Below are 12,689 nucleotides of genomic sequence, written 5' to 3' on the forward strand. Positions count from 1 at the left end.
CATTTCACATCACCCACAATTCCTACTTCCCGAAAATTCAAATTATTCAACCTTAATAAAACCATTCAAAAATTCAACATTCATTCCGAATGGCACATTCAACACTTCACATTTAAACCATTAAGATTTCAAATTCACAAGATTCAGCTCATTCAACTCACATTGGTTAAGCTTTTCAACACACCCGTAATTAATACTTCCCAAAAATTAAAAATGTTCAACCTTAAAAAAACCCATTAAATTTGCCATTCAGTCCCACTTTCATATTCAACTTTTCAGTTTTACATTCCTCCAGTTAAGTGGTACACACTCCGAGTTGTGAGTGGGCAGTGCTGGTTCGATCCCTGCTCACTCCAATATTTTTCATAGAGTTCATTCAACTTCATTCCACTTTAGTCAACTTTATTCAGTATCATTCAACTTTATTCAAATTCATTCAACTTCATTCCAATGCATTCCGCAATTTCTTTTCAGCTTCCTTCGCCTTCACACGCAATTTCTCCAGAAATTGCATTCTCTAGTTTTGATCAGTGTTTTTTTTCTAATATGTCATTTAAGTGTGCTATACTGTGCGTTCAGGATATATGTAACTCTTGAGATATAGTTAAAATATTGCTCTTTTAATCCTGCTTGGATAATTTCAAATATGATTATGCAGTGACCTTGAAATTTAGTAAATTGTAGATTGTTCTCTAATTTTGACCTCCAGTGTAAATGTTTGCCAAATCAATGCTTTGAGCTTTCATTAACAATATAAACCATAATACCATGTGTTTGTCTTCATGTGTCTTGCAGGCATCAGTGAAGATGTTACTTCTGAGCAGCGTGAGCCAGAGCCACCACACATTAAAGAGGAAGAGGAGGATGAAGCAGTCCCCCACTTTGTAGAGGAAGAGGAGCGGCAGTCCATTTACGTTAAAAAAGAGGAGGAGCCAGAGCACCCTTGCATGAAAGAGGAAGCACAGGAGCCTGCCCCTATGAAAGAGCAGGAGCATAGCTGTAAATTGCATTTGACCCATGTTCCTTTGAAGAGAGAAGATGAAAGTCAAAGTGAGGCAAGCAGATGGGCGGAGCCTCCGGGCAGCAGCTCATTTAAACACATGACAAGAGAAGGTGATGGAGACTCCTGTGGAGGGTCAGAATCAGATGGCCTCTTAGCTCCACTATCAGACAGTGACGACATGTTGTCACATGCTCCTCACGCTTGTGATGATGATGAACAGTCTGAAGGTGATATGACATGTCAAATTGACAACAAACCCTGGAAATGCTTTCATTGTGGGAAAACATTTGCTTTCAAGAGCCGTTTGAAACTACACATGAGAATACACACTGGAGAGAAACCTTTTTCCTGCTCAATTTGTGGACAAAGATTCTCTCGTAAGGGAGATTTGACACAGCACTCAAGAATACACACTGTTGGGAAACCTTTTGCCTGCTCAGATTGTGGCCAAAGATTCTTGCAGAGGGGAAGCTTAAAAATACACACAAGAATCCACACAGATGAGAAACCTTATGCCTGCTCAGTTTGTGGTCAAAGATTCTCTCAGAAAGGAAACTTAAAAAGACATGCAGTAAAGCACACTGGTGAGAAACCCTTTGCCTGCTCACATTGTGGCCAAAGATTCTTTCAGAAGGGAAGCTTAAAAATGCACACAATAAAGCACACTGGTGAGAAACCGTTTGCCTGCTCAGATTGTGGCCAAAGATTCTCTTGGAAGGGAGACTTAAAAAGACACACAAGAACACACACTGGGGTGAAACCTTTTGCCTGCACAGTCTGTGGCCAAAGATTCTCACAGAGGACAAGCTTAAAAATACATAAAAGAAGCCACACTGGGGAGAAACCTTTTGCCTGCACAGTTTGTGGCCAAACGTTCTCTCAGATGGGAAACTTGAAAATACACACAAGAACACACACTGGTGAGAAACCTTTTGCATGGGTAGTTTGTGGCCAAAGATTCTCTTGGAAGTGTCTGGTTAAGTGACACAAGTGTGTTGATAAGATGAGCAGTGATCAATGAAATTTTCGTGTCTCATTTGAACAGTGAAAAGGCTTCATCAGTAAATGCACCAAGGATGATTGCATTATATGTACATTCTTGTAGTGATACTGAACTTTTATTCCTTCTGATAATAGTTTTGGATTTTTTCATTATAGTTCATTTTTATTTTGCTTTGAGCTTTTGTTTTTGAATATATTTAGTTTTAAGTAGTAGCTCTTCATGAATATAAAGAAATAAAAATATAAAAATAAAAATAAATGTACATATCACCAAGATTTAACAGAAAACCACAACCCTAAAGGTTTAAATACAAATGAACAGAGATGGGCACTTTACCCTATTTTGCCGGTCCATCCTCCGTCCGCAGCAGGACATATTTAGCATGCAAAGCGATAAGGGATAAGGTATGTACTAAATGTTCACAGTTACGTTAACAGTAGCCGGGTTTACATGGAGCCACGTATTCCGATTAACTTATTCACTGCCAGCCATTTTCCAAGCAAGGACCTCCAACTTGCCAGCTGCTTTGAAGGATTTTTGCTGGTATTTCAAGGCCCACAAAATATTGTGTTCTACATCTATATGAACACGGAAACCTACCAAAAGGAAGATTAGACTCTCTTCTTTCATTACAAGTTTCTTTCTACCTTTCTCCGTTCTTTAGCTATCAGCAGTAGAACATAGCCAAGTTTCACCAATTTGTCCTTTTCTGACTAGAAAATGAGCTTTTTGTGAAAAAAAAATTAAAGCTGAACTTTGACAACAATAGTTTTTGCTTTTCTGACAACTCAAACATCTAAACAACATAACCAACACTGAAAAAATGGTTTTGATGGAGAAATAATTTATTTGCAAGTATAAACACAGTATTTGTTCACATCAATTATAACTATTTATGATTTTTACATTTGGGGAAAAAAAAAGTTGATTTTGAACTGTTAAAGTTATATATATATATATATATATATATTATAAAAAATTTTTAAAAGACTTTATGAAATTGTATACACTTTTTAGGCATTGAAATCTTTGAATGTTCAACAGCATATTGTAACGAATTGGGTTATCTGTGTTGTGGTCGGATTTGTGTGTTGCTGAGTTGTGATGTTTCCGAGGTTCATGAATGCATCGTACAGCAAGTGAGTGGAGCAGCGGAGAAAGAAGAGCGCGAGCAGTTGTACTTGGATTAATAAAAATGTGATAATTAAACTACATCTGACGGCATGTTCCTGGAAGACGCTACGATATGATAAATCTCGCGATTTAAGTTTGGCGTTTTGGGCTATAAAGACTGCTTGCTTCCTCTTCTAAGAAATATTCACAGTCGGATGATGCCGTGCATGTTAGACGTGCTAGCCGCAACATAGCCGCCGATTTCATGAAGCAATGTCGGCACACAACTTTCAGACTTATCCACGTACCTTTCCCCATCGGCGATGGGGAACAGGAAAGCCAGAATTTTCCCAAACAGGAGACCGCAGTGTACGCGTGGACCTTCGAGCTCTGGCTCTCTACTGGCTCTCACTGTTGTGCCGCCACTCTTGTCTCTCGCACGCAACAGTCAGCGTCTGTGCATAAGCTCGCGCTAATAAGTGGACCGAACCAAACATGCCATACTGAAATGTATTAATACACCCAAGTGTACCGTTACACCTCTAGTATGTATGTATATGTATATATATATATATATATATATATATATATATATATATATATATATATATATATATATATATATATATATATATATATATATATATATATATATGTGTATATATATATGTGTATATATATATGTGTGTATATATATATATATATATATATGTGTGTATATATATATATATATATATGTGTGTGTATATATATATATATATGTGTGTGTATATATATATATGTGTGTATGTTATATGTGTACATATATATATATGTATATGTGTGTATATATATATATATGTGTGTATGTTATATGTGTACATATACCGTATTTTCTGGACTATAAGTCACTTTTTTTCATAGTTTGGCCGGGGGTGCGACTTATACTCTGGAGCGGCTTATGTGTGAAATCATTAACACATTACTGTCATGGATTGTTAGTGCTGACTTGTGACTTGTGTTTTGCCTCCCTCTGCAGGCGCTTTAGCGCTAAAGAGCCTGCAGAGGGAGACAAAACATCCATCCATTATCGATACCGCTTAACCTCACAAGGGTCGCGGGGCGTGCTGGAGCCTATCCCAGCTGTCTTCAGGCAGTAGGCGGGAGACACCCTGAATTGGTTGCCAGCCAATCGCAGGGCACACAGAGACAAACATCCGCACTCACAATCACACATAGGGGCAATTTAGAGAGTGCAATCAACTTACCATGCATGTTTTTGGAATGTGGGAGGAAACCGGAGTACCCGGAGAAAACCCACGCAGGCACGGGGAGAACATGCAAACTCCACACAGGGAGGCCGGAGCAGGGATCGAACCCACGACCTCTGAACTGTGTGGCGGACGTGCTAACCAGTCCACAGTGCCGCGCGGAGACAAAACATAATAAATACAAATCAGCACTAACAAGCCATGACAATTACTTCTTTATAATTTCACATGTTATTGTAACCAACATAAAGAAACACAAGATACATCCTAAAAGCTATTAAAATGCATGAATAATTTAAACGGTTAAAGTCTAATGTTTTATTGAACTAACAGGCCTTGCTAGTTGAGAAACAAACAAACAAACTCCACTGACTCCAGGTGTGTGCAGCGAAGTTGCCTGTTTATATTGTGAAACTGCACAAGAAACAGAAAATACTATCAATCTATGCATTACATACACATGTATTTTCATAGACATGAACAAGATGAGCCTATGCTAACAATTAGCGATAGCGATTAGTATGTTCAGTCAATCAGCCACAATTCAGCTCCTATATAAATGTTGCATGGTCATGACCAGTACACACAATTGTCTAAGTTACTTACAGACGATGGTTGAATAAGAACAAACCACAAACAGGCAGTTGCCTGCCTCTGGCTGGGGTATTGCATCATACAGCCACACACGTAAGGAGGAGCACACTCAGCAGGGAGGAGAGGAAGACATAATTACAACCGAATACATAAATACTTTTGGAGACTTGGAAACATTCTATATGGTCGGGGATGAATAAAAGACTTATTTAAGCAATCTACAATCGTTTTGGTGAGTTTATGTGTTTATTATTTTAAAATGATGTGTACTAAGCGCACAATTTCCTCCCAAAATGCAACTTATACTCCAGTGCGACATATGTTTTTTTCCGCTTTATTATGCATTTTATGGCTGGTGCGACTTACTCCGGAGCGGAAAATACGGTGTGTATGTATGGGTGTGTGTGTGTATATATATATATATATATATATATATATATGTATACATATATATGTATATATATATATATGTATGTATGTGTGTGTATATGTGTGTATATATGTATATATATATATATAAATATATATATGTGTGTATATATTTATATATGTCTGTAAATATATATATATATATATATATATATATACACACACTAGGGCTGTGAAAAGCTCATACGGACACACACTACATTACACCTCAACAACCACACACAATACAGCAGTATCAACAAATTGTACAGAGTTACATTGACAGCAGGCAGCACAGAAGATCAAAATTTAAATGTTATATCACTGGTGGTTGTGTGTGCAAAGATGATTATCTAGTGGCCATGATTTTAACAATTTTTTAAAATGCCCAAATGAATCAACATTGCGTATGTGAAAAGGAATGGTGTTCCAAAACTGAACTGCTCTCACTGAAAATGCTGACTGGCTGAAGGCATTTTTCCTGAGAGGAACTAAGAGATTGATTGAGGAGGCAGATCTAGTTTGTCTACTGCTTAGGTTTACAAAGTTGGAGAGCGGTGGCGGGGCCATGCCATGTAAAATTTTAAAAACAAGAGAGGCATCTTGGATATTAACAAAGTTTTCCCAATTCAGCAGTTTATATTTATCCAGCATGTTGTAATGGTGATGACGATATAATTTCATGTCAAGGACTTTCAGGGTCTGTTTATAGACAGAATGAATAGGTTTCAATGTAGTTTTACAGGCCTGTGACCAGCTGCTGACACAGTAGGTGTGGCATAATTATTACGTGGAAAAATAATTTGACAGCTTCAGGGTTTATACTTTGCCTGATATAGCTAAAATTCACCAAATTTAATTTAACTGTTTGGTTAGCCTTTTTCACATGGTTTTTAAATGTGAGCTGGGAGTCTAAAACGATGCCCAGGTATTTATGCTCTGTTACCACATTGATCATCTGCCCTACTATGTACACTTCAGGATCTGGTAAATCCGATGTTTTCTTTGTGAAGAACATATACATTAAACAGAGACATGAGTTGTACAGCCATTTGGACACATGCTCCATAGTTTTAGTCAGTTTGATTGCCACATCCTCTTTGTCCTTCCCATGCACATAAATCACAGTGTCATCAGCGTACATTTGTATCTCACATCCTGAGCAAACTGATGGCAGGTCATTTATGTAAAGGCTCAATAAAAGTGGACCCAGGACACCTAAATGATTATGTAAAGGGTGGGACAATACATTTTTTACCTTGACTGATTGTGTTCTATTTTCTAAATAGGATTGTACCCACTGAATGGCATTAACTGAAAAATTTAAGTTTGAGAGTTTGGTGATAAGAACGTTATGGCTGATGGTATTATGTAAAATTGGTACCATGTTTTTCCTTGCCCTCCTACGGGTTTAGATCAGGGGATGTCGTTACTATTTGTCAACTGTGGGCATGTGAAGCTCTTTGAGACTTTCTTGTGATTAAGGGCTATATAATTAGATTTCACTTGACTTGACTTGACCATTGAGTACCAGTATCAATTCCCAGGTACAGAGAATCATTCAACCGCCCTGTAATACTGTCATATTTTTATTTATTATATTTTATAAAACCCTTGCTTCAGGTCCCTGGGATAAACTGGAAAAAAATGCTCCTCAAAATTAGTAATTTGATCCTCAAATTAAGTCATTGATTGGCAAAATTACCCATCAAAGAAAAAATTATTTCAAGCCTTGGTTTGTCTTCTTGTGTCCTGCAGACTTCAGTGAAAAATATCTTCGTCCTGGGCAACACATTAAAAAGGAGGAGGAGGAGGAAAAGCCCCTTCACATCAAAAAGGAAGAGGAGGAGGAGGAGATCACGTCATCACTAACCTTTGGCACTTTAAAGACTGAAGAGGAAGACAAGAATGAGAGTGAGGGGGACAGAGGGGCGCAGCCTCCAAGCAGCAGCAACAGCTCAAATCAACACATGATAACAGAAGGTTATACAGACCACTGGAAAACATCACAAGCATATAGTGATGAGACATCACACTCACCTGACACTGATGATGATGATGATGATGATGATGATGATGAACAACAACAAACTAAAGGTGATAGGGCATGTCACCCTGACGACAAATGTTGGAAATGTTCTCAGTGTGGGAAAACATTAAGTTCAAAGTCGTCTTTAAAAGTGCACACAAGAACACACAGTGGAGAAAAAACTTTTTCCTGCTCAGTTTGTGGAAAATGCTTCTCTCTGAAGTCAAGTTTAACAGACCACACAAGAACACACAGTGGAGAAAAACCTTTTTCCTGCTCAGTTTGTGGAAAATCGTTCTCCCGAAGGTCAACTTTAACAGACCACACAAGAACACACAGTGGAGAAAAACCTTTTACCTGCTCAGTTTGTGGCAAAAGCTTCTCTGTAAAGTCGCATTTAACAAGCCACACAAGGACACACAGTGGAGAAAAACCTTTTTCCTGCTCAGTTTGTGGAAAATGCTTCTCTCAAAAGTCAAGTTTAACAGAACACACAAGAACGCACAGTGGAGAAAAACCTTTTTCCTGCTCAGTTTGTGGAAAATGCTTCTCTCAAAAGTCAAATTTAACAGAACACACAAGAACACACAGTGGAGAAAAACCTTTTTCCTGCTCAGTTTGTGGCAAAAGCTTCTCTCAAAACTCGAATTTAACAAACCACATAAGGATACACAGTGGAGAAAAACCTTTTTCCTGCTCAGTTTGTGGAAAATGTTTCTCTCGAAAGTCAAGCTTAACTGAACACATTAGAACGCACAATTGAGAAAAACGTTTTTCCTTTTTTCTTCAGTTTCCTGATAGGAGCTCAGCACCAAAAGCTTTTTGACGTGCACTGGGTCTGCTTTTCGATGCAAATACTCCTGACTTTTCCAAGAAAAAGCCAAGGCCCGATGTGCCAGAAGTTTTGTCAAGTGTTGACTATGTAGGTAGAAGAAGAAGGTTTTCCAGAATGATTTCTGCGAGATCAAATTGAACACTTATTCCTTGTCAGTCACAGTCCAAAACATGAGGAAGCTAGGGTTTTTAACACATTAAATTTAGCGCTTTTAAATGTTAGGTGTTGGATTTTATTACCAAGCACAGGCTTGATTTTATGGTTTTAACTGAAACTTGGTTAGGACAAGATAACAGTACAGCAGTTCTTATTGAGTCCACCCCTCCAAACTTCATGAGTGAAACCAGAATGCATAAAGAAGGGGTAGTAATAGCCATTTTGTTCAGTAATGACCTTCAGTGCAAGAAGATATCCTATGGGAAGTTTGAGTCTTTTAAATATGTTTCAAATTATCCCATTGAGCAACATTTGTAACTATTTACAGACCTCCAAAATACAACACTGAGTTTTTAATGACTTTGCCAAGTTATTTTCGATTGTGTGCATTGATTTTGACAATGTTGTTTTTTTGAATGATTTTAACATTCATGTCGACAATCTGAAAAAATGGAAATGCTAAAGAACTCTTAAACCTCTTGGGCAATTTTGAGCTTTCTCAATATGTGACAAATTCAACACATAATGAGCACATATTTGGATCTAATTATTTCCAAAGGTTTTAATATTTCGGGGGTTGTGGTGACTGATATTGCCCTATCTGATCATTACTGTGTTCTATTTAAAAAAACAGCCCATGCTAATTTGAACAAAGGTGGAGCAGAGGTAATGGTGTGATAGGAGCAGTGTTTCTTGACTTGCGTAAAGCATTTGACACTGTAAATCATAGTATTTTAATGACTTAACTGTCAAATTTAATATTTCTCCTTGGGTTGAATTAAATGGATAGAATCATACCTTAATCATAGAAAACAGTGTGTCAAAATACACAATATTACATCTGCAACATAGGCGGCACTGGTTAGCTAGTCCGCCTCACAGTTCAGAGGTCGTGGGTTCGATAGCGGCTCCGGCCTCCCTGTGTGGAGTTTGCATGTTCTCCCCGTGCCTGCGTGGGTTTCCTCCGGGTACTCCGGTTTCCTCCCACATTCCAAAAACATGCATGGTAAGTTGATTGGACACTCTAAATTGCCCCTAAGTATGATTGTGAGTGCGGATGTTTGTCTCTGTGTGCCCTGCGATTGGCTAGCAACCGATTCAGGGTGTCCCCCGCCTACTGCCCAAAGACAGCTGGGATAGGCTCCAGCACGCCCGCGACCCTTGTGAGGATAAGCGGTATGGATAATGAATGAATGAATGAACATCTGCAACATTAGAAAATCCATTTGGTGTACCTCTAGGGTCTGTCTTGGAACCGGTGCTATTTAGCTTGTACACAAACGACCTTCCAGAAAATTTCCCATCTAATGCTACATGTCAGATGTACGCTGACGATGCAGTTGTTTATGTACATGCAAAAACAAAACATCAAGCTGCACAATATCTATCAGCCACCATGTCTGATGTGTCTGGTTGGAACAGTCTCATTTATATCTTAATACATCAAAGACTGTCTGTATGTTATTTTCAAGTAGTGGAAGCGCTGATAAAAATCCTAATGTATTTGTGCAAGGAACGAGAATCGAGGTTGTTTAGGAGTTCAAATATTTAGGAATCATGTTGGACTCACAGTTAGAGTTCAAACAACACGTAAAAAGGTCAATGAATCACATGAAATATAATCTCACTAACTTTAGATATATTAGAAATAACTCTTGATTCATCAAAACTATTCTTAAATGCCATGACACTGTCACATATCACTTATTGTCTAACTAGTTGGACAATGGCATGTAAATCCGCACTAAGGCCTGTTGACATTGCATACAAACAGTCTTTGAAAATCTTGGATAAAAAGCCCAACGCATAACACCACTGTGAAATTCTGAAGAAATATGAACTCCTGAGCTGGGAAAACATACTAAAATATTTTGATTGTATACTTGTATATAAAATACTCCATGGTCTGGCTCCGCCTCCACTAAATAAATTTGTAAAGAAGAATATGAACAGGTCAACTAGAGCAGGGTCTCGAGGTGACTGTATAGTTCCATTCAGAAGTGTTTTCATACAGAGCATCTCATACGTGGAACACAGTACGAGACATACACCACACCGAGTGTTTGCTCCGGTGTTGTTGCTTCTTTTTTCCCCTTGTGTCACAGGTTCAAATACCACTCTCTATAGGTCTAATTATGAATCTCGTTGGAAGCGTAAAAAAAAAAAAACAACAACAAAAGTGTGCTTAAAATAGTTAGCCGTTAGTATTACTCAAAAGATGGTTGGCCAAGTTTACTTCATATTTGATATTTAAGCATCTCAGTAAGCACATCAAACTAACAATGTGATTATTTTATTTGTAGTTTTGGGTTGACTTCCCCTTTATTTTTTTTTTTCTTTTGCATACAGGGATGTCCAGCTCCGGTCCTCAAGGGCCGCTTTCCTGCCTGTTTTCCAGCTCTGCAACAAACCTGATTTAAATGATCAGCTCATTAGCAATCTCTGAAGAAGCTTGATAACGATCATGAGGTGCATTGCAGCAGTGATAGATGGAAAACAGGCAGGACACCGGCCCTTGAGGACCGAGTTTGGACAACCTTGCATCAAACACTACATTGTCCTTGTTTTTTTGTGTTCGGTGACACTACTTGAAATAGTCAATAAAAATGGAGTGACCAATTTAGCAAGAGCTATTAACAGTATCCATACAATACATTTTTGTCGATGTGCTGAATTGTGGGTACAAATGACTAAACTACAGTATGGTTACAGATTTGACTAAACATTGACAATGGAGCCACATTAGCCACGTACTAATGCCAACAGCGAAACGCGTCATTAGATTGCAATCTATAGCCGTAAGCCTGTGAATCCAACGACTTTATGAAATAAATGTTATTAATAAATTGGATAAACACGTTGCTGACTTTAACTGCTGTGAAGATGAAGAAAAAAATCAAACCCTCACAATTTTGATTTGTACTCACAGGGAAATCATTCATTCATTCATTCATTCATTCATTCATTCATTCCATGGAAGAATTACAGCATCCCTTTTCCATAACGCGTGTACATTTTTAGGTGATTTGTCATGTTCACAGTCATTTGTAAAGTCTGTCATGAAATATGACACCCAGCTAAATATACCTGCTTTAAAATGGGATATTGACAACGAGAGTGAAGCAAAGGTTGCATACTGTAATTTTCTTAAAACATATCAAACAAATGTCACTGTCACAGAGGTAGGGTTTGTTGTGCGGTCTGATTATGCTCATTTAGGAGCTTCACCTGATGGAATAATACATTGAGACTGCTGTGGTAAGGGCGTCCTTGAAATAAAATGTCGTTATAAATATAGGGATGCTCTTCAAAACTCACATTTAGATAAAACCTTTTACATGGATGAATCTGATGATCTGAAAATAAATCACAAATATTTTTATCAAATACAACTTCAAATGTTTGTATGCGATGTTCAGTTTGATATGTATGGACCACACCAGAGATCAAAGTTGTGAGAATACCAAGAGAGGATGATTTCCTCAGACCTGCGATTTGTAAAGCTACTGAAATGTATAAATCACATAGACCTGTACTTCCTGAAGTTCTTACAAGATCAAATTACCCTAGAATTTTTAGAAAGCAGATATGTGCAACTTGCTCACGGCCTATTTTTGGCAAAACTGTTCAATGTACAAAGAGTTCTTGCTTAAAGCATCATCATAACAAATGTGTCAATTTAAAAAGAAAGCAGAAAGCTGGGGTTTGCTATTGAAATGTACTCTTATATACAGTAATCAGCAATCGCAGACAAAATAAAAATGAATACTAAATGTTACATAGGTGACATCTATCTGAACATCAATAAAAGTCTAACGGAAGAGGTTTATTTAAAGACAGTTAGCTGGCTAACTTACTATCCAAACCCGCTGCGGACACGCTTCAAACACGCCACTTACGCACGTACTTACCCATGTAGTGTATAGACCTACATTTATTCACCCTGTGATTTCCTCAGTGCATCGCAACGTGCGCGGAGTGATATAATTTCAATGTTATCAGTGATTCAACTCGTCTGTGAATGAATGCCGTTTACGCAATAAAAAGAAGCTGAGCTCCGAGACTTCTCCAAGTTATTAAGTTGTGAAAGACACAACAACCCAGCTGCGTGTACTTACTTCCATTGCAAGCCATGGTGTTGGTTTTGTCGTATTGGCCAATTAGTGGACCGGACTAAAATCCACTCCCGGCCATGCTTAGTCCAGCCATTTTTTTTAATTTGTCACCCACCACCCCTCCGCCCCAAAAATGGGCATCCAGCCGGGCCGGACTGTCCGACCCAGGGACTGCTCTGCCAG

At 38.2% G+C, this 12,689-nt stretch overlaps 1 protein-coding gene across 1 annotated transcript in view; it reads left to right on the forward strand.

The window, feature by feature from the left end:
* The first annotated feature begins 795 nt into the window (after window positions 1–795).
* LOC147135058 (uncharacterized) overlaps window positions 796–12,689 on the forward strand; it is a 12,405-nt gene continuing 511 nt past the window's right edge. Inside the window, exons 1-2 of the mRNA XM_086055143.1 lie at window positions 796–1,923; window positions 7,130–12,689. The exon at window positions 7,130–12,689 is cut by the window's right edge and continues 511 nt beyond it. Of these exons, the coding sequence (XP_085911269.1) occupies window positions 948–1,923; window positions 7,130–8,163 (2,010 nt within the window). The 5' untranslated portion in view covers window positions 796–947 and the 3' untranslated portion in view covers window positions 8,164–12,689. The remainder of the gene's footprint in view (window positions 1,924–7,129) is intronic.

The sequence above is a fragment of the Filicampus tigris genome, chromosome 16 (assembly GCF_054856515.1).
Source record: "Filicampus tigris isolate MCC_2025a chromosome 16, RoL_Ftig_1.0, whole genome shotgun sequence".
Lineage (NCBI taxonomy): Eukaryota > Metazoa > Chordata > Actinopteri > Syngnathiformes > Syngnathidae > Filicampus > Filicampus tigris.